We start from the raw sequence: 23,559 nt of genomic DNA on the forward strand, positions 1-23,559 counted from the left end.
TCAATAATAAGTTATATCGTGGCAATAAGTGTCGTTATCACACTGTGATGATTCGAGTGAGTGATTTTTGATGCCAGATATACCGGAAGGTTTGTTATACCGAAGGTGGTATTGAGGAGGGTATATATATATATATATATATATATATATATATATATATATATATATATATATATATATATATATATATATATATATATATATATATATATTATATATATAGACGGCGTGAGGGCATCTTTTTAATACCCCAACTATAAAATACGATATATAATCCTCTCGTACTTTCAATCCACTTGAATAGGTTCTTGTATGAATGTTTTCCCAATAGTACATATACAGTGCTTGATGTACGCCAAAATGTCTTAACCAGAGGTGTATTGTGTGTACGAAATAACCGATTATCACTGTATTTGACTTAACAGCTGAATGATCTTTCCACCTTTTGATGAATGATGAATGAGTTTTGAATGAACGAGTCATCTTTTGATGAATGAGTTAGGAGGAAAAAGAGTAAGTTAGAGGTGAAGACTTGTGTTCAACTGTCGCATTTATTTCTCATTCCTGTTTGTTGATTCTCATATTTCAGTGATCTATTTTATTGACATATTTCATTGTATTTAGCAACAACAAAAGATGATGATGTAGAATGCTTTTTTTGTATCATGATGTGATGTGTATCCAGCTTCTCCTGATGTGGGGTACATCCATTTCCTAGTGATGTGGAGACCTCTGGCTTTTTCGGTTCCTTTTTAGGGTTTATAAGCCAACCATGTTATTTAATGCTTTAATGGGGATGAAGTACAACATCCACAGCTCAGTGTTCTTCATTGTTTTCAGAACTTCAAATAGTCATATGTTGTTATTTTTTACACACTGTGTCTTGGCCTCCATCCCACCATAGCTGGGCTGGGGGAGCCAGATACACTCTGTCTTGGCCTCCATCCCACCATAGCTGGGCTGGGGGAGCCAGATACACTCTGTTTTTTTTTATTTGATTGTTGCCGCCGAAGGCGGCTAGTTTATTGTGCACCCCATACTCATCCTGTGAGCGGTAGCGCAAAAGCATTACAGAGGGCACAAAAGGTCTTTATCAGACCTCATCTTAGATTATTACATAAACAATTTCTTCAATCCTTCACACCTTATAGATACAATGTCAGCTAGTTACAGAGAAAGTGCTATTACAAGAGCTACATCTTTACAGTAAGTCATCATACATTACTGGTAGGTCTTATCGTTAATACATAATAGTTTGGCCAATGGGGATATTACAGAGTCATAGGGGAGCTTCTGTTTATTATTAGTCCTCACAATACACTACTTGTTTCTGAATCTCATATGTCGTTCATCTACTGGAAGCAAAATGTTGGTACAGTGCAAGGATTTCAGGTAATTTATCCATGGTAATAAGATAGGTTGCCATATCATACAGAGTGAGCTTAGACTTATCTCTAAAAGGCTCAATTTTACAACAATCCAAGATATAGTGTTCGAGTGTGTGTCCCTGCCTATGTCCACACACTTTACACTTTACTTCATCTAGATCCCTATACAAGCCGAACTGCCAGAGATACTTGTAGCCAAGTCTTATACGAGCTGTGACAACATCTGTTAGTCTACTGACTTTGTTACTTGCCCCATACACATGTTTTACTTCACACATTTCATTGTGATGAACAATGGACCTACTAGTTCCAGTTTGCACTGTTCTACTTTCTTCAAATCCATCTAGGAGTTCTCGTCTAATGACACTTTTAAGGGACCTATTTGATAACTCAAGATTCCATTCAATACTGTCTTTATTTACTGCAGCCTTAGCAAGGGCATCAACTTTGTCATGTTCCTGCATGCCAATGTGAGAAGGAATCCACAACATTTTTATATTTACCCTCTTGCTAAGTATTCTTACATATCTACGTCTAGCTTCCAAGACAAGCACGTTATTACTTGATTGCAAACTGTTTATTGCTCGTAGTGAGGAAAGGGAGTCAGAAATAATTAAGCTGTCTACTTCAGTGTTGTCAATAATTTCGAGTGCTACCAGTATCGCTACCAACTCGGCCTGCATTGTGGACGCCCAGTTACTAATTCGGATATTTCTTTGAATTGTGCTGCCATCGGGCTGATGAGCAATAACAGCACTTCCTGCCCTCCCTGTAGCTGTATTGAGTGATCCGTCAGTGTATATGGTCTGTGCAATGTTGTTTTCAGCTTGTATATTGTGAATGTGCTCTATGGTGCTTAATTTAGCAGCAAGCTGAGCATGAGGTCTTCGCCTCCATCCCACCATAGCTGGGCTGGGGAGCCAGATACACTGTGTCTTGGCCTCCATCCCACCATAGCTGGGCTGGGGAGCCAGATACACTGTGTCTTGGCCTCCATCCCACCATAGCTGGGCTGGGGAGCCAGATACACTCTGTCAAGGCCTCCACCCCACCATAGCTGGGCTGGGGAGCCAGATACACTCTGTCAAGGCCTCCACCCCACCATAGCTGGGCTGGGGGAGCCAGACACACCTTGTCAAGGCCTCCACCCCACCATAGCTGGGCTGGGGGAGCCAGACACACCTTGTCAAGGCCTCCACCACACCATAGCTGGGCTGGGGGAGCCAGACACACCTTGTCAAGGCCTCCATCTCTCCATAGCTGGGGAAACCTCTCATAAATAAATATTATCAGAGAGGCTTCAAGCTATGTTGCACGAACAGCAGTAAAGTAAGATTTGGTGAGAAAAATATTAATTCCTAAACAAAACAAAAAATCATATTTTTGGGAAAGGTTTTGGTAAATTATCATTTGCATTTTGATGCAACCTTGGAACATCTGTTACAATTTGTTAGCAGTTGAAGTATTAATATACACAGAGCTGCTGGTATTAACCAGGGTGGATTGCACACTTTGGAGTACCCGGGTGTGCCTTGAAGTGCCCGGGTGTGCCTAGGAGTGCCTGGGTGTGCCTAGGAGTGCCTGGGTGTGCCACGGAGTGCCAGGGTGTGCCTAGGAGTGCCAGGGTGTGCCTAGGAGTGCCAGGGTGTGTCTAAAACTACCTGGGTGTGCCTTGGAGGGCCAGTGTGTGCCTAGGACTACCTGGGTGCCTAGAAGGGCCAGGATATGCCGCCTCTGAGTGCCACTCAAGTGGCAGACGAGTAGCGGGAGTGGCTGGTACGAACACAGGAACGTACTCGCTTGATGAATGATCTAGCCAAGTGTACGTCGCCGTGCAACCCAATGTACGCATTGCATAGTGCATTATGCGTATATAGTGACCTGAGGCTCGAGGGAGGCACCACACCACACACAGTGACACATGCACAAGAAATACGACCCCCTCTCCCCTCTATTACCGACCCACGACTCAACAAGTCACTCAAGGGGCTTCAGACAAGAGACCTCATCACCACAGATGTTCAACTCGAAGCCTTCGTCTTGACTGTAATTATCTCCTTACTCTAGTCTCAAAACGTGCGCTGATTCCCCCCTCCCCCCTCCCCCCCCCTCCCCCCTCGCTAGAAGTCCGCTAATTCTTCAACCGAAGACGATAACTCTAGCGCTAACTGAGAGGAGAGCTCCGGCGCACCAAAATAATGAGCGCTAAATACATACTTCGAACTCCGATCCGAGTCGCAGGAAGGATTCCTAGTCGCCGCTTGAAAGACCAGCAGCGAGTGACCGACCAATCAGGTGGACGTGGCCACCGCTGGCAGCCAATCAGACACCGGGATGGAGATGAGCTGTAGCTTACACTCAAGCGGTCTCGGGGGGATGCATGCTGAAAGATGAGGCTGGAGTGGTTGAGTTATTACGGGTGGGATTCCCGTCACATTTCGTTAATAATTCGTCAGTATTACAGTAGTTAGGGAGGTAATGTGACGTGGTCCGGTAATCAGCCTGGTCGAGGACCGGGCCGCGGGGATGCTAAGCCCCGAAACCATCTCAAGGTAACCCCCAGGACGGGCTTTTCTACCCCGCGGCTCGCTGGCACTGAAGTGAGAGAGAGAGAGAAAGAGAGAGAGAGAGAGAGAGAGAGAGAGAGAGAGAGAGAGAGAGAGAGAGAGAGAGAGAGAGAGAGAGAGAGAGAGAGAGAGAGCAGTGAAAGACTTTAATTCACAGTCTTAGGTTCCAGTCCTGGACGAGACAGCAACAAATTTCCAGAGTTTCTTCTTCACCTTGTGCCTCTGTTCACCCGGCGGGAAATAGGCACGTGGGAATCGGACAGCTGTTGTGTGCTTTAAACTAGGAAATGTCTGTTTTCCTGGAATTTAGACACACACACACACACACACACACACACACACACACACACACACACACACACACACACACACATACACACACACACACACACACACGCACACACACACACACACACACACACACACACATACACACACACACACACACACACACACACACACACACACACACACACACACACACACACACACATACACACACTCACACACTCAATTAGGTGAGGTGAGTACACACACGCGCGATACATTTCCCCACTCGCCCAGTGACCAAAAAAAAAAAAAGGGAGGATTGACTGGGAACCATTATGTAACAGCTCTCCCCTCATCACCCACCAGCAGTTGAGTACCTGGGAGTAGACCGATTGGTAATTGTGTTCTAGGGGGAAACGTTTAGAGAGGTAAGGCTTACCGTGATCAGAGCCTTGAAACAGGGGTCTGAAGGTGTCTACTCTCTCTCTCTCTCTCTCTCTCTCTCTCTCTCTCTCTCTCTCTCTCTCTCTCTCTCTCTCTCTCTCTCTCTCTCTTCCCTCCCTGGTGGTGGTGATGGAATGGAAGATGATATGCGTGCTGTTCGCTGATTGAAATTGACCGAAAGTTGTAATCGTACAATCCTGCGCTCAGTAGCCAGTGGATTGCTTTTTGGAGACTATAGTGGCGCTGTGGAGGGGGGTTCACTGCCCCTCTCAGGGTTCATGGTTCGCTTGGTTCTCTAGGTTCAGGGAGGTGATGGTTCGCTAGGCTCAGGGGGGGGATGATTCGCGTAGCTCAATGGTTCACATGGTTCAATGGTTCGTTTAACAGCTGTTCATTAACAGCGATGAATTTCTTGAAATAAAACCGTTTTCTTTGTGCTGTTTTGACCTTAACTATTAAAATATTGTAAGTGAAGTGGGGGGGGGGGTTGCCTTGCTTGAAACGCACAGCTCATGCGTGACTTGTTTATGCTGGGGTCGCTCCTAGCACCCGCAGCCCACCTAGCAGGTGCTGCCCACCTAGCTAATGCTGCTCTCCTAGCGCATGCAGCTGTCCTAGCGCATGCAGCTGTCCTAGCATGCGCAGCTGTCCTAGCATGCGCAGCTGTCCTAGCATGCGCAGCTGTCCTAGCATGCGCAGCTGTCCTAGCATGCGCAGCTGTCCTAGCATGCGCAGCTGTCTTAGCGCGCCTCTCTGAAACAAATCGAGGGTTTGACCTCTTACCTTAGGTCCATCTCACGCCAACGTTAAGAGAATTAACGTTTAAAACGTTAATTAAAATCAACGCCAACGCAAAAGAGAAATTAACAAATGCATCTCATTAGTGCCTTAAGAAGCTTCAATGGTGATGCTCACTGTACTCACCACACTGAGTGAGTTAACTGTGAATTTACAGTGAATGGCCAACAGAATCACATGTGTCAAATCACGAGGGAGGGGGGGGGGGTTGTTTACGTGAAATTGGGTGAAATTGACTATCAGAACTTGACACTCTAATCTTTGACACATTTTTTGTTTTCAAAATTTATAGCTTATATAGGACACAATGGGACGCAAGGAGAGTGTTCCATTGTATAAGAACCTGTATTCTTATAATTGTATTCGAAATATATATTTCTTGTATTTAAATACATTTGTAAAAGGCATTCAACGCTATTTATATTTGAGGTTATATATATAGGCCTTATAAGGTGTATATCAATATCTGAAGGGTTGTTAAGGGGTCACCACAATAGCTTACTGGCCAGCAAATAAGAAAATTCCAAGTCTGGAACACTGTCTAGGAAAAAAAGCAAGTGAACTTTCTGTGTATATTCACCGAGAAGCAGGTGAATATATATATATATATATATATATATATATATATATATATATATATATATATATATATACATATATATATATATATATATATATATATATATATATATATATATATATATATATATATACGTATATATATATATATATATATGTATATTTTGGTAGCAGTCTTTCCTGTAGACATATATTATTAAATATGACCGAAAAAGTAAGATTAATAATTCTAACACGAATTTTCTCAATCTTTCGTACATTTCTTTTCACTGTTGGAGGTAAATCAAAAATCAATTCTCCAAAATTCATTTTTATTTCTAGTCTGACGCGACACGAGCTCGTTTCGTAAAACTTATTACATTTTCAAAGACTTTAGTTTACAAATACACAACTGAATAGAACTTACACATCTCCGATTTTATATCTACATTTGAGTGAGGTGGATGGGGTGAGGTGGCATTAATAGGGTATTAATTTCATCAACACAAGACAGAACAAGACGTGGCATTAATAGGGTATTAATTTCATCAACACAAGACAGAACACGAAACAATGGGTATTGAATAGAAGTGTTTGTAGAAAGCCTATTGGTCATATTTCTTGATGCTTCTATATTGGAGCGGAGTCTTGAGGTGGGTAGAATATAGTTGTGCATTAATTGGCTGTTGATTGCTGGTGTTGACTTCTTGATGTGTAGTGCCTCGCAAACGTCAAGCCGCCTGCTATCGCTGTATCTATCGATGATTTCTGTGTTGTTTACTAGGATTTCTCTGGCGATGGTTTGGTTGTGGGAAGAGATTATATGTTCCTTAATGGAGCCCTGTTGCTTATGCATCGTTAAACGCCTAGAAAGAGATGTTGTTGTCTTGCCTATATACTGGGTTTTTTGGAGCTTACAGTCCCCAAGTGGGCATTTGAAGGCATAGACGACGTTAGTCTCTTTTAAAGCGTTCTGTTTTGTGTCTGGAGAGTTTCTCATGAGTAGGCTGGCCGTTTTTCTGGTTTTATAGTAAATCGTCAGTTGTATCCTCTGATTTTTGTCTGTAGGGATAACGTTTCTATTAACAATATCTTTCAGGACCCTTTCCTCTGTTTTATGAGCTGTGGAAAAGAAGTTCCTGTAAAATAGTCTAATAGGGGGTATAGGTGTTGTGTTAGTTGTCTCTTCAGAGGTTGCATGGCGTTTCACTTTCCTTCTTATGATGTCTTCGACGAAACCATTGGAGAAGCCGTTGTTGACTAGGACCTGCCTTACCCTACAGAGTTCTTCGTCGACTTGCTTCCATTCTGAGCTGTGGCTGTGTATATATATATGTATATATGTATATATATATATATATATATATATATATATATATATATATATATATATATATATATATATATATATATATATATATATACACCTGAGAAGGTATACATAACCCCGTGTTATTCGGATTATTCATGAATGTATACCGTATAGTACGAAAGCCTTTGAGGAGTCGTATATACACATTTTGATTCTACATTGGCCACTCCAGAAACTATATACGCATTAAATAATCAGTTTCAAGTGTTTATTTTATGTTTTGCGTCGTGCTGCTTTCCTACTTACCTAAATACCTACCCACCTACCCATCTACCCATCTACCTATCTACCTTCTAATGTAGGTAGACCCCCATAATGGTTATACGTATTTGACTGGCATTTGTAAACGAATAACACCCATATATTTTCACCCGGGGAACAAATCAATAGCAAACGACTCGAGTGTGTTCACATCTCAGGTGCTGTGAGCGATTTAGAAATAATACAACTGCAAAAAATCTTTTCCTGTGCTATATATTGACCCGTTTTCTGCATACAATATTGACAAAAATATCCTTGACCAATTAACTTGGGTTTTAGAGACAAGTTTGAAGAGCGTGTAGAGAGGCCGCCTGGCGCGTGACACAGCCATAAAAGATATAGATGCAAACAGTAGTGGGAAAATGGCATGAAATGACGTAGAAGCCATATATAATAATGACATTTTGAGCGATATTGTTAAGGTCGGGTAACAACGTCTTAATTAAGTCATTCAGAGGAATAACGCGAGAAATCTGGGACGTCGCAAGCAGGCCATTTTAAGCTCATGTTGTTCTCCAATCAGTTCTTGAAATTTATTGAGATGTGTTACAATAGTGCTGGGGAAAAAAATGGAGCAGAGTCCACTCATCCACAGTTCCTATTTTGCTAATCAGAAACTCTCTCTTTTATTACTTCCTAAAACGAGCTCATTTCAGCTTGTCTCCGTCGTTACAAGTCCTGGGAGCCAGATTCACGAAAGCACTTACGCAAGCACTTACGAACGTGTACATCTTTCCTCAATCTTTGACGGCTTTGGTTACATTTATGAAACAGTTTACAAGCATGAAAACTTCCCATTCAACTGTTGTTATTGTTATAAACAGCCTCCTGGTGCTTCGGAGCTCATTAACTGTTTAATAATTGTAAACAAAGCCGCCAAAGATTGAGACAAGATGTACAGGTTCGTAAGTGCTTTGCGTAAGTGCTTTCGTGAATCTGGCCCCTGATCTATTCCGACTATTTCAGAGTTGTTGTTGTTGTTGTTTAAGATTAACTACTTGGAACAAAGTTCCAAGTAGCACGGGCTATGGTGAGCCCGTAGTGCCTTTCCTTGTATTTTAGAGCCCCCCCTCTTACTTTATGTCTACTTGAAGACCTCAACCATATCCTCCCTCTTAGTACAGACACAAGAAAAATACCGTTTTAAGTTATTCTACTCCATAATATTGGTCGTAATAAATGCACGAGAAAATACCGGCACCAGTTGTGAAAGGTATGAATAATATGGCCCGTCACATGGTTTATGGATAGCGTGGCAATGATCGGAGGCAGAGAACTTAACTATCACGAGTAAAAAACAAAGCAAAAATCTGAAAGACGCCAGCCACACTTTGCGTCGCGAAGATGTGGACACTAAGGTCTAGAGTTGAGGCAGGTTGAGATAGGAGTGTGGCTCTAGGCAGCAGCGTGTCACACCTTGCTGCGGGCAGGGAGGTGACTGTGGGAAGCTGTAAAAGATAAATGCACATTGTAGCGGTGGTTGTGGTCGGGGCGGTAATTGCCAAGTCAGAGGTTCGTGGTAGCGCCTCTTTTTTTAGCCTGGAGGTTTTTTGTCAGTATCTACGGTGCATTCATCAGCCATAGCCAATGGGGGACATTGCGGTTTGCTAGGTGTGAGAAAATATCGGGTTTCGGAGCTTCATCATCGTCACTGTCAATATGACTTTTAGAAGCGGAAAACATAGTGAATATGGTGCGTATACGTATTAGAGCTTGTGTTGTTTACCACCTTCGATGACCCCCCTAAAAACGCACCTCTTAAACCTTAACGAGCAAGCCGACGAGTTCAGAGCATCGGCCCCACATTCCTGAAGGACAGTTCAGGTGACGACGGAGAGCAATTTCCATCTTATCGGTTCCTTGCAGATTGAAAATAAGTTGAAATATATTTAATTTGTGTACGATTGACGGGTCATCAATGACAAGGGCGTGCAAAACGGAAGGGGGGGGAGGGGTGAAACCTGTGTGTAGGGGGTGGCGTGGGAGAGGGCGCGTGGCGGGCAGATGGGCGTGTGGTGACAGGCGCGTGTAGATGATGATGAGGTAGTGGAACCGCCCGCGGCACGCCCACGGCACGCCCGCGGCAGGCAGGGGTCAGGGAGGAACTTGCTCTCCAAGACTTCATGTGATGCTGCGGTGACGGGGAGAGAGAGAGAGAGAGAGAGAGAGAGAGAGAGAGAGAGAGAGAGAGAGAGAGAGAGAGAGAGAGAGAGAGATATATGGATGCTGCCCTAAAAGAATCTCGAAGATATGATGCTACAAGAAGATGGGTGGGGGGAGGGGGGGGGTAATGGTAGATGTAGATGCGTAGAGAGCTGATCCTGATGATACCTGGCAACAGTAGAAGGGGAGATATTGTCGAGTTGTGACAAAAAATGATCAGATGAAAAAAAAAGAGTTAAGGGTGTGTGAAATCTTAGGTATCAACCGTACTTTTTTTTGTTCTCTAATATGACGGTAGTTACGTGTGGTAACTATTGTCACAGACTGCTATTTAGGGTAGAGTAATATTGGCGGTGGTGGCAGGCCAAGTGGTGGCAGCCCAGGTGGTGGCAGCCCAGGTGGTGGCAGGCCAGGTGGTGGCAGACCAGGTGGTGGCAGGCCAGGTGGTGGCAGACCAGGTGGTGGCAGGCCAGGTGGTGGCAGAAGGGAATTAATAGATACATTAGGGACGACAGCCATCAGTCCACTCCAAGATAGAGATAAGTCAAATGGCTGGGATATAAGCACAGTACAATGTACAAAGATTATCTACACTAATCCACACACTACTGACTATCTTCTGTGTTGCTGGAGATCAGGGAGGCTCTCTCCCTACTCCTCGCCTTATACTGGAGTCATAGTAACAGCATGGCAAGATGACACATGCCAAGAACACTTTGACAGGAATGGCAAAATAATATTCCTAAGTTACTAATGAGGATAGAGTCTTTTATTTAATGAGTTTGGAAATTAGTATGATTTGCCAACTCGTGCAAAGACCCACGAGGTCAAAGGGCTCGATCCCCGACCCTCCTATCTGACCGTTCCGGGAAAATGACCAGTCACCCTGCAAAGTTCGGTGAGGCTAGCCATAGGCGTCTGGCCCTCCCGACCTCGATCACACATTCTAACTTTATAGATAGAAATGATGGCATTAGTTTAGTCACCCTTATCAAGCACACTATCACGCTGTTTGTCAGCTATTTTGTAACTAAAGAGTTCACAACTGCACAGCGTGTCCCAAGTGAGGCCACACTGACGCTATACAGTGTTAGTATACTGTCTTAGGGGAGTTAATAATAAACAAATTCTTACTCTGAAACTATAAGTGTTTTATTTGCTAGTTGTTCGCGGCTAAGGAAGTGTGTTTCAGATCACCACCGACGACCACTTTCAGTATCCTCATCTTCGGCTACCTGAGCACGAGACCTTTCTCATAATATTTCAAACTCACTACACACAGAGATCACACTAAGGTGATGCATCAAATGAACAAATCCACAAGGGCCGTGACGAGGATTCGAACCTTCGTCCGGGAGCATCCCAGACACTGCCTTAATCGACTGAGCTACGACAGGGTTAAAAGGGTTGAAACCGAAGTTGCTCAGTCGATTAAGGCAATGTCTGGGATGCTCCCGGACGCAGGTTCGAATTCTCGTCACAGCCCTTTGTGGATTTGTTCATTTCAAACTCACATTTGGTATTGCAGCCAAAAGAGTACAATAACCTTTATTTACACAGTTGTTGCCTTCAACCTCGTTATCTTGAGATGTTATCTTGAGATGATTTCGGGGCTTTTTAGTGTCCCCGCGGCCCGGTCCTCGACTGTTCTGACAGTTCCTGCGACGGCGTTGGAATCAATCGTATTGGCGTTTGGAGACTTTCGGCGCCGTGGAGAGAGCAGGAGACCAGCTGCATGGGTAACAGCTTCTCCCCCCGAATCAATCAACCCAGGCTTTGCGCCCTGGAGAGGCCACTCCAGACCGACAACCAGAACCCAACTCCATAGTCTCCTGAGACTGATGAATGCCTACTGCTATACACACATATGGAAACTCATCAATCATCACCACATTGAAGGTCTTACAGTTCCCCTTTCCCTGGATAATTAAAACATCAGTCATATGTATGGTAATATTCCAGCAGCATTTTTTTTCCATTCCTGGCGACTCTTCTCCATTTGAGATGGAAGTTGAAGACTTTAATAGTTGAAGATCATTTTGCATTAATTTGCATGTAAGGCTGCGCTAAGGTACGAGTTAGCATCCTTAGAGGCATTGGGAAGGTGATTATAACGAGATAAATCTTATGGTGACTACTCCCTCTAGACCCCAGGACTAGGCCCAACATCACCGGACCTCAACATCACCGGACCTCAACATCACCGGACCTCAACATCACCGGACCTCAACATCACCGGACCTCAACATCACTGGACCCCCGACATCACCGGACCCCCCAACATCACCGGACCCCCAACATCACCGGACCCCCAACATCACCGGACCCCCAACATCACCGGACCCCCAACATCACCGGACCCCCAACATCACCGGACCCCCAACATCACCGGACCCCCAACATCACCGGACCCACAACATCACCGGACCCACAACATCACCGGACCCCCAACATCACCGGACCCCCAACATCACCGGACCCACAACATCACCGGACCCCCAACATCACCGGACCCCCAACATCACCGGACCCACAACATTACCGGACCCACAACATCACCGGACCCCCAACATCACCGGACCCCCAACATCACCGGACCCCCAACATCACCGGACCCACAACATCACCGGACCCCCAACATCACCGGACCCCCAACATCACCGGACCCCCAACATCACCGGACCCCCCAACATCACCGGACCCCCAACATCACCGGACCCACAACATCACCGGACCCCCAACATCACCGGACTCTGTACTGTCGTACCATGAGTGTTCACTACACACTCTCGTACACCCACACACCAGGTGCTGCCGCCCTACGGCGCCGCCCTGGGGGCGCGTCCCGTCGACCCGCGGCCGCGCCAGGAGCCCTCCGGAGGGTCACAAGAGGGCGTGGGGGCCACGCCCGCCCACGACACACGCACGCCACGCTCCGCCAGGCACCTGTTTCACCTGTTGCTGTGTTCCCCTAATTACGGGGCGGCTGCGGCCGACGAGGTGGGGGGGGGGGGTGAGTGTGAGGATGGAGGGGGGGGGGGTGAGGGTGGTTGAGTATTGTTTCTAATGGAAAGAGTGAGTAGGTGTGAGGGGGGGGGAAGACATTATGAGGAATGATGGATATATGGAACCTTTCTGACGTCAGGCCAATGAGATAACTGGGGTGTTGCTTGGGAAAGACTGGGAGGAGAGACTAATAGGTTGTGAGGGGTGACTGGTATAGATTGTGAGGGATGATTGGAAGGTTGTGATGGGGGGGGGGAAGACTGGGAGGCTGTGTGAAGTATCGAACTCTCTTTCACATAGAGCTATCTGAAGTCTTGACTAGTTTAGTAGTAGTCATCCATCAGTCTCAGGAGACTATGGAGTTGCGCTCTGATTGTCGGTCTGGAGTGGCCTCTCCAGGGCGCAAAGCCAGAGTAGGTTGATATAGAGAAGCTGTTACCCATGCAGCAGGTATATTCCCCCCCTCTTGATGGCGCCGTAAATCTCCAATAAAATGGCAAACACCAATACGATTGGTTCCAGCGCCGTCGCAGGAACTGTCAGAACGACAACAACGAAGGGTCCCACGGGGCTCTAGCTACGTAGTTGACCTCGAGGTTGGTAAAAGAAGACATAAGGACTACCACACTAGAAAGACACATGTAGTCTTGTGTGACTACTTCACTTATTACTTATAAGTGACTATTACTTATTAGCCAGTGTTATCCCAGACCTGCGTACTTATGATATATGATGTAAACTCCGCTACAGTGGTTTACAAATGATGTGATTTGGAAAGCCCGAACCCTCCTAAGATTTTCACAATGTCAGGAAAACAGTAAATTTAGAGTGTTCTTTCCTAACCTGCCAGGGGACCCAAAACAGTGTGTGTGTGTGTGTGTGTGTGTGTGTGTGTGTGTAGTGTGTGTGTGTGTGTGTGTGTGTGTGTGTGTGTGTTTGGTGTGTGTGTGTGTGTGTGTGTGTGTGTGTGTGTGTGTGTGTGTGTGTGTGTGTGTGTGTGTGTGTGTGTGTGTGTGTGTGTGTGTGTGTGGTGTGTGTGTGTGTGGTGTGTGTGTTGTGTGTGTGTGTGTTGTGTGTGTGTGTGGTGTGTGTGTGTGTGTGTGTGTGTGTGTGTGTGTGTGTTGTGTGTGTGTGTGTGTGTGTGTGTGGTGTGTGTGTGTGTGTGTTGTGTGTGTGTGTGTTGTGTGTGTGTGTGGTGTGTGTGTGTGTGTTGTGTGTGTGTGTGTGTGTGTGTGTGTGTGTGTGTGTGTGTGTGTGTGTGTGTGTGTGTGTGGTGTGTGTGTGTGTGTGAACTCACCTAGTTGTACTCACCTAGTTGTGTTTGCGGGGGTTGAGCTCTGGCTCTTTGGTCCCGCCTCTCAACCGTCAATCAACAGGTGTACAGATTCATGAGCCTATCGGGCTCTGTCATATCTACATTTGAAACTGTGTATGGAGTCAGCCTCCACCACATCACTTCCTAATGCATTCCATTTGTCAACCACTCTGACACTAAAAAAGTTCTTTCTAATATCTCTGTGGCTCATTTGGGCACTCAGTTTCCACCTGTGTCCCCCTTGTGCGTGTTCCCCTTGTGTTAAATAGACTGTCTTTATCTACCCTATCAATCCCCTTCAGAATGTGTGTGTGTGTGTGTGTGTGTGTGTGTGTGTGTTGCGTGTGTGTGTGTGTGTGTGTGTGTGTGTGTGTGTGTGTGTGTGTGTGTGTGTGTGTGTGCGTGTGTTGCGTGTGTGTGTTGTGTGTGTTGCGTGTGTGTGTTGTGTGTGTGTGTAGTGTGTGTGTGTGTGTGTGTGTGTGTGTGTGTGTGTTGCGTGTGTGTGTGTGTGTGTGTGTGTGTGTGTAGTGTGTGTGTGTGTGTGTGTGTGTGTGTGTCTACTGTATTTCATATGAATACAATATTTTTCATCCACTGAGCTATATCGACTCTTTTTATATAAAAGTTTTTTGTTATCGTAAACTATTGCCAATTTATGTGTAATTCGCGTTTGACTTTGTAATTATTATAATTGGAGTCTGAAATTGATGTAACTGACATTGGAAATCAAGTTTTTTTGGAGGTGAATATAAAAATGATAATTTTTTTTTCTCTTCGTCTAATTGTACTCCTTCTGGACCTGGTGAACTAAGGTCAACTAGGGGTCAAGGTGACAATTATAGACATTACAAGGCTGTAATCTTTTGGCAACAGACAGACGGTTATAGGCAAGAGCGGCATTCAATCCTCTTAAGGTCGTAACTCTGTGTGTACGAGGGCTGGTACATGGCACTTATAGCTTCCTGGCCACCAGGAAAAGTGTCTGGTTAGATGTTTGTCTGTAAGGTTAGTTTGTGGTTAGTGTAGGGGGGGAGGAGGAGTGATGGTGGTGGTGGTGGTGGTGGTAGTGGTAGTGGTGGTGATTCTACTACCAACACTTACCTACCAGTGTCTTCGGGAGTGTGAGGAGCTATAATTAGTTATACCCCCGCCTACTAGCCTTGTTACACCTGTTGAGTTACAGGTAAACTATCCCTCACGTTCGCGTCTCTTGCTGAATGTGGCCTTAAAGTTGTGGATAGTGGTGGATAGTGGAGTTGTTGCACACGAGGTGGTCAAGATGATGTGGCAATCGTAGCGATGTGGTGGTGGTGGGGCATTGTGGTAGTGGTGGTGGTGGTGGGGCATTGTGGTAGTGGTGGTGGTGGTGGTGGGGTATTGTGGTAGTGGTGGTGGTGGGGCACTGTGGTAGTGGTGGTGGTGGTGGGGCATTGTGGTAGTGGTGGTGGTGGTGGGGCATTGTGGTAGTGGTGGTGGTGGGGTATTGTGGTAGTGGTGGTGGTGGTGGTGGGGTATTGTGGTAGTGGTGGTGGTGGTGGTGGGGTATTGTGGTGGTGGTGGTGGTGGATTGTGGTAGTGGTGGTGATGGGGCATTGTGGTGGTGGTGGTGGTGATGAGCCATTGGGGTAGTGATGGTGGTGATAGGGCATTGTGGTAGTGGTAATGGGGCATTATGTTAGTGGCGGTGCACCATGAAATCACATCATTCACGTAATGTATCAATGAGACAATAAGTAGCAGCCGTGCTGTGGGCTCAAACCTGCGCACCGGGTACTTCCTATGTTTGGGAGTATCCAATGTAGATGCAAGTTCGAATCCTCGTCGTGGCTTCTACTGATTATCTCAATGTTGATGGTGGTGATGCTGATAGTGGTGGTAGGGGGTGGTGGTGATGATGTAGATAGTGGAGGTGGTGATGGTGATGATTCTATAGGCACAGGTGGTGATGCTGTAGCCTAGGTAATATATACAATTTATATTCACCAATCCACATGACTTTGTCGGTGTATATTACACTGTTGTATTCCAGGAACAAAATCCACATTTATATCAATCCCTTGACAAGCCCTTGGCAAGGTACCCTTGGCAAGGCCCCTGGCAAGGCCCCCTGGCAAGGTACCCTGGCAAGGCCCCTGGCAAGGCCCCCTGGCAAGGTACCCTGGCAAGGCCCCTGGCAAGGCCCCCTGGCAAGGCCCCCTGGCAAGGTACCCTGGCAAGGCCCCTGGCAAGGTACCCTGGCAAGGCCCCCTGGCAAGGTACCCTGGCAAGGCTCCCTGGCAAGGCCCCTGGCAAGGTACCCTGGCAAGGCCCCTGGCAAGGTACCCTGGCAAGGTACCCTGGCAAGGTACCCTGGCAAGGCACCTCGCACCTCCAATCCTCCCAACAAGAATAATATATAAAATCAACCAATTACCTTTTGCAAAATCTCGTATGTACTTAATGCTATACATTCTCAGGCAACACTGCTGGCTTGCGGTACCTGGCGGAGGTAACGTGCCTGGCTGTGTATTAACACCTCAGAGTGTCCTGTAACTCAGGTGGTAATCACACGAGGTGTCTTGTGTTGCCTCAATGGCCTGCCCGAGTATATAAATATATATATATACTGAGCTTTAAGACCAAGGGTCTTAAATACTATTTGTCAGGCTAAATGCGATTGTTCTCCTTCCCTCTGGTGTAGCTTGCTCGGGGGAGAACTTTGTGTTCACCTGGGTAATAAAAGCTTCGAAAACCCGTAGCTGAAGAAACAAAACCGGTCTCTCGTAGAACAAAAGCTGGATAACCAACAAAAAAAAATGTGTTTAATAATTGTCTTTAGCGTATTGTAACAAGCTCCTGTTTTGGGTATATGCCTTTTAAGGGGGGAACTAATTATTCAGTAGGCATTTTTATGATCTTAATATCCCCAAGTTTTGGCAAGGGTGGTGATGGAGCACCCTGCAGGAGGCTGGTGATGTAACACCTACATGAGGATAATGACTCCAACTGTATTGCCAAGTTCGTTCCCTCCTTCAACACCTGCAATGCCGAGGCGTCTCCTGCCCCGGTGGGTGTAGCTGAAGCAAAGTAGTGAGGGGAAGTGGATGATGTTTGCGTCTCTTGCCCCGGTGGGTGTAGCTGAAGCAAAGTAGTGAGGGGAAGTGGATGATGTTTGCGTCTCTTGCCCCGGTGGGTGTAGCTGAAGCAAAGTAGTGAGGGGAAGTGGATGAGATTTGCGTCTCTTGCCCCGGTGGGTGTAGCTGAAGCAAAGTAGTGAGGGGAAGTGGATGAAGCAGACGTCTACTGTCCTGAAATCTGCAGGTGACTGTCGGTGGTAAAGCCAGCAATAAACTGCGTCTGTGAAGTCTGAAACACGGCACGAAATGGTCCCATAACCGGGTAAACGGTCCAGCGATATAACCTCCCACCATAAAATAACCGAAACTTTAAAAAAAAATTGTTAAAAGTAATGTTACATAAGATATATTTATTGGTAAATGTTAAATTCATAATAGAGGGGGGGGGGCTTTCATGGCGTTCTTTTGCGTTCTTGCAACTAATTTATCTCCCGGACGAAATATTATAATGAAGAGTTACCTTTTTGTCAGTCCCTACAATGATAATGTCGACAAAACACAATGTATTTTTGTGTATAAAAGAATATTTTTTTTCCCAAAAAAATATTAAAAAAAAAAAAAAAAAATCCAGCATCTATAGCTGGAAGCTATAGATGCTTATCTTGAGATGATTTCGCGGCTCAGCATCCCCGCGGCCCGGTCCTCGACCAGGCCTCCATTTTGTTGCACATCCCTCAGGAAGCAGCTCGTAGCAGCTGTCTAACTCCTACGTCCCTATTTACTGGTAGGTGAACAGGAGCATCAGGGTGAAAGAAATTCTGCCCATTTGTTTCCGCCTCCACCGGGGGGATTGAGCCCGGAACCTTAGGATTACGAATCCCGAACGCTATCCACTCGGCTATCAGCCCCCCCCCCCCACGCTTGGGGCAAAGCTACGCCCAACGCTTCGACAGGACACACAGGTACAAATGCAACGTATAACATCTCACGAATATCTTTGCGTTTTCTGTGCATCGAACTTGTGAAGGTTAGGTTAGGTGGGTTGCTTGGCTTCGAACGCCCCTTCAATTAAAACATACAGAATACAATATAGAATACAACAAGAATACAACAAGAATACAACAAGCTAATATAAACCAGTTCAAGACAAGTGGGCCTGCGTGCCGCTCCAATTAAGCACCAACAGCCTGTTGGACCAAACTCCCTCAAGTCAAGCCTGGCCCCCGGAGCCGGGCTTAGGGAGTAGAAAAACTCCTAGAACCCCCATCCAGGTACAATCCAGGTAAAAATAAAAAATAATATATCACCACTACAGGTTCACGCATATTAACACGTTCTGGAGCAAAGAGCCAGAGCTCAACTCCCGCAAGCACAAATAGGTGAGCACGTATTAATAAATACAGAAACAATTATATCTTGTAATAATCGAATACAAAGTGATTACAGATTTTGACATAAAAATCGGGGTAAGAGTATCCTGAAGTTCTTTCTCCGATGAATTATGTAAAAAAAATATCTTTTTAATACTCTGAGTAGGAAGAGCAGCCTCCGATGGCTTGGAGATGAGCTGCCCCGAGGATGCTCGGTCGGCTCCACGCCTCAGGGGAACCACCTGAAGCTTTCACACCGCACCACACGCTCACGAGGAGGGACGGTAAACAAGCCAGATATAAACAAGCAAGCAACACCATAAACAAAGAAGCAATTAGACCTTAAACAAGGCAGCAAAAAAAACGATTACAAAACGCCTCATTTTGCGAAAGTCCTTCGCTATGTGATGCAAGATCATTGTCAAGATGAATTAAGATTACAGTGCCAGTTCCCGAGGGACGTGAGTGCCACCTGGCGGAACAGTTTGGGCCACTTGCCCTGCCAAACCTGCTCTCCGGGATGCCACCCTCTCTAACAAGCAGGTCGTAATGACGGCGAAGACAATTAATCTGATGATTATAAAGGAGGGGGGGGACGTGTGTGGGGGGGGGACGTGTGGGGGGGGGGTTTATTCGCTCGGTTTGTAAGTTCGATCACGCTAATGATGGTAATTAGCTCGCTATTCACCTGACCGAACTATTAATATTCCGTAGAGGCAGTTTTAGTGCCTCTCCCGGGAGGCATTCTGAGGCATTTCTCTGTCAGTCATGAGCCGAGAACCACCACCACCACCACCTCCTCCTTCCTCAGGACTGTGAAGGCTGTTTTATTAAGAAGTAGTTAAGCATTAAATTAAGCAGGTCGACGTCTTGTTAGGGCATTGGCTGTCTGTGAGGCCACTTTCCCGTGATGGTTAGGAAGAGGTTTGGTCCTTAGGCATGCCTCCAAACTTCTTAATGAATAGATAAAGATGTTTAGTGTCTCCATACATCAACTTGATAACAACCAAGTGCAGCTTTCCTGCAGTATGTCTTCTGTTTAAATGCAAATTTAATGAATAATGAATTTGTGTCTAGAACTATTGTCTTCTGTTTTTCTTTTTTTTTCCTGCTTACGACCAGCGTGGGCCGTAAGACTTAAGGACAAAGTTTGTAGTCGAAAGTAAGGTGTTTCGCATCTATCAGCAGCACTCTTCGAGACGTAGCATTTTAAGGTATCTATAATTGGTGTCAAGGAGTTTTAAACTAGTCTTTTATGAGGTGAAGGTGAGGGATTATTACGAGCACGTCAGTGTACTTTTGTGGAGGGAAAATGACTCCTTGCTGCTTTTATGCTGACAATAATATTGTTCCCACAGCCACAAAAGCTGTAATTTATATGTATATATGTGTGTATGTATGTATGCATGTACTATGTATACACACACACACACACACACACACACACACACACACACACACACAACACACACACACACACACACACACACACACACACACACACACACACACACACACACACACACACTGAGGACCCGTGTCCTCAGAGATGAGAATATAAGACTCTCCAAGGACCGGTGCAAAGGCGACCCACGTGTTCCTGAATTGTATCTTTGTGCTCTGGTCCACTTCTCTATAAAGCTTTATTACTCAAAAAGGATTATTAGTCACAAAAATGGCACACACAGTAAGATACAACAATGCTGTATCCTCAGATATTTTGTATACTCGTCTACATGTGCTTAGAGGGTCAAGCTAGGCTCCTTGTCCCACCTTCCGAACGTTAATTCTTAGATTAATGCTCATTTCTCGTGCTGTTATCATATTTATAATTAATAATTGTAATCGAGTTAACTTCAACGACTTCTGCGTCTAACCTGTTAGACGTCTGCGTCTATAATAGGTTAGACGTAGACGTATAAGTTAGACGACACTTATTGACAGCATGAAAAGTTCTTTCTGACGTCTTTGCCACTCATTTGTGTGTATGATCTCCGTGTATGTTTGAAGACTGAAATCACAAACGTTTGGTGGTACAAGGTATATATATTGAGGCCCCTGGCCGGTACTGCAGGTATATCCCTGCTCCTGTGCCAGGTATGTCCACTACGGGCTCACCATAGCCTGTGCTACCTGGAACGTTTTGTTCCCGGTTGCTGAATCTAACACAACGACAACAACAACACCACTCTCGGCCTCACAGTAAGTATACGGCTTACTCTGAGCGAGGGTGAATAGGAAGCTCTGGGCCTGCTAACAGGATTCAGAAGACGTCTACTCCTGTACTCTCCTGTGTAACAGGAAAATACAGAATGTTATAGACACTGTGACTCACAAAATCAACACATCCTGGACCGCTACTTGAGAGTCTGTGCTCATCCAAGAAATTTTTTAAGATGGCAACCCCATTCCTCCTGTTCAGAGAGTACCTATTCGTCAATTGTCAGAATTCGTACTTTCTAGGTTTAAGATAGTAGTATACTGACAAATAAGGACTTCTTTTAAACTAAATGAAGATAAAGCACAAACTTAAATATTCCTAGGCTTAGTATAGCACACATATGTACTATATTAGGCCTCAGATATTATGTATTAGGCCTAATAAGGTTAGGATAGGTTAGTTTAGTTGTTCAAAGCAACACAAGTAAAAAATAGTTTTTCAGTTTGTTCAACTCAATAGTTCAGATTTCTACCTTCTAATTTCGTTGTACGTCAGTATATATATATATATATATATATATATATATATATATATATATATATATATATATATATATATATATACTATGGTCCTTCTCTTTACTATAAGTACTACCAAAACAGGAGGATGGGCTGAATATGTAGTATATTGATCACACAATCGACTTGGGAATCGACGTTTCGGTCCAGGACGGACCGAAACGTCGTCGTCCCTTCACCTTCTAGTGTGTGGTTTGGTCAAAATGTATATTAATTTAATTAAATATGCGGAAAAACAACATTCGAAAAATTTGAGAATGGAACACGTTTTCGGCTGAATTCGCCTTCATCAGAGCCAGATATAGAGAGTCAAGATAGAGATCAGTGTTTTTGTGATCAATGATGCATGTAGTATACTAAATCCCACATTACTTAAAGGGCTTTGCATACTGATCAATAAATTCTCCTTTGGGGCGTAATGTAAGTTTTAAAGTTCTATTTATCCATTGTTTTCTCAGCCTGAAGCGTGACTTAAACTTAACTTTTGATTACTTAGATTTTAACACTATGTTCTACACAGTGTTATTTTGCTCTGATAGAATAATTATGTTCTACATAACTATTTTGTTATTGTTTTTGTTTTATTTTTATCTGACGAGGAAGGGAGATTTGTTATGATAAAAGTTATAACAAATTATATATCGTTATAACATTTTGTTGAGTTGATCAACAAATGATTTCCATGTGTTGATCAATTCTCAGTGTTCTCTATGATGGTGAAACATAGGCTCGGGAGAAAATGGTGATTGTGTTCAGTTCTGTGTCACCTTCTCAGGCCACGAACCAGACACTGTTGTCACGCAGGTGAAGATGTCACCTTCACACGAGTCCGCCGACATCTTCCTCAATAACATGAGGGGGTCAATTAGTTCGTGTATGAGCACAAGTTCTTCAGAAAGTAACCGACAGGGGCGGGGGCGGGGGGGGGGGGGGGGGGATTTTTGGTGGACAATAAAATTGAACGCAGTAAAAGGGAATTGACCATCGTATGTTGATGTCTCTCTCTCTCTCTCTCTCTCTCTCTCTCTCTCTCTCTCTCTCTCTCTCTCTCTCTCTCTCTCTCTCTCTCTCTCTCTCTCTCTCTCTCTCTCTCACTCTCTCTCTCTCTCTCTCCTACCTTCACCCGTCATTCAGAGAATTAAACAAGAAAATGTGCCTACATATACAATTTTTTTTTTAATTTTGTCCCCGAGGGGCGAGTTTATTGGGCAGCGCCACTCATGGTGTGAGTGGACACACCGCCATAGTGACAATATTGGGCAGCGCCACTCATCCTGTGAGTGGACACACCGCCATAGTGACAATATTGGGCAGCGCCACTCATCCTGTGAGTGGACACACCGCCATAGTGACAGTATTGGGCAGCGCCACTCATCCTGTGAGTGGACACACCGCCAAAGTGACAGTATTGGGCAGCGCCACTCATCCTGTGAGTGGACACACCGCCATAGTGACAGTATTGGGCAGCGCCACTCATCCTGTGAGTGGACACACCGCCATAGTGACAGTATTGGGCAGCGTCACTCATCCTGTGAGTGGACACACCGCCATAGTGACAGTATTGGGCAGCGCCACTCATCCTGTGAGTGGACACACCGCCATAGTGACAGTATTGGGCAGCGCCACTCATCCTGTGAGTGGACACACCGCCATAGTGACAGTATTGGGCAGCGCCACTCATCCTGTGAGTGGACACACCGCCATAGTGACAGTATTGGGCAGCGCCACTCATCCTGTGAGTGGACACACCGCCATAGTGACAGTATTGGGCAGCGCCACTCATCCTGTGAGTGGACACACCGCCATAGTGACAGTATTGGGCAGCGCCACTCATCCTGTGAGTGGACACACCGCCGTAGTGACAGTATTGGGCAGCGCCACTCATCCTGTGAGTGGACACACCGCCATAGTGACAGTATTGGGCAGCGCCACTCATCCTGTGAGTGGACACACCGCCATAGTGACAGTATTGGGCAGCGCCACTCATCCTGTGAGTGGACACACCGCCATAGTGACAGTATTGGGCAGCGCCACTCATCCTGTGAGTGGACACACCGCCATAGTGACAGTATTGGGCAGCGCCACTCATCCTGTGAGTGGACACACCGCCATAGTGACAGTATTGGTCAGCGCCACTCATCCTGTGAGTGAACACACCGCCATAGTGACAGTATTGGGCAGCGCCACTCATCCTGTGAGTGAACACACCGCCATAGCAGCATATACAACACCCCCGCAATAGGAAGAACACC

At 45.4% G+C, this 23,559-nt stretch overlaps 1 protein-coding gene across 1 annotated transcript in view; it reads left to right on the top strand.

Moving 5' to 3' along the window:
* Nucleotides 1-12,796, top strand: part of LOC123765908 (uncharacterized) — a 28,951-nt gene extending 16,155 nt beyond the window's left edge. Inside the window, exon 3 of the mRNA XM_069336847.1 lies at nucleotides 11,969-12,796. Within this exon, the coding sequence (XP_069192948.1) occupies nucleotides 11,969-12,796 (828 nt within the window). The remainder of the gene's footprint in view (nucleotides 1-11,968) is intronic.
* The last annotated feature ends 10,763 nt before the right edge of the window (nucleotides 12,797-23,559 follow it).

Source organism: Procambarus clarkii, chromosome 37 (genome assembly GCF_040958095.1).
Source record: "Procambarus clarkii isolate CNS0578487 chromosome 37, FALCON_Pclarkii_2.0, whole genome shotgun sequence".
NCBI lineage: Eukaryota > Metazoa > Arthropoda > Malacostraca > Decapoda > Cambaridae > Procambarus > Procambarus clarkii.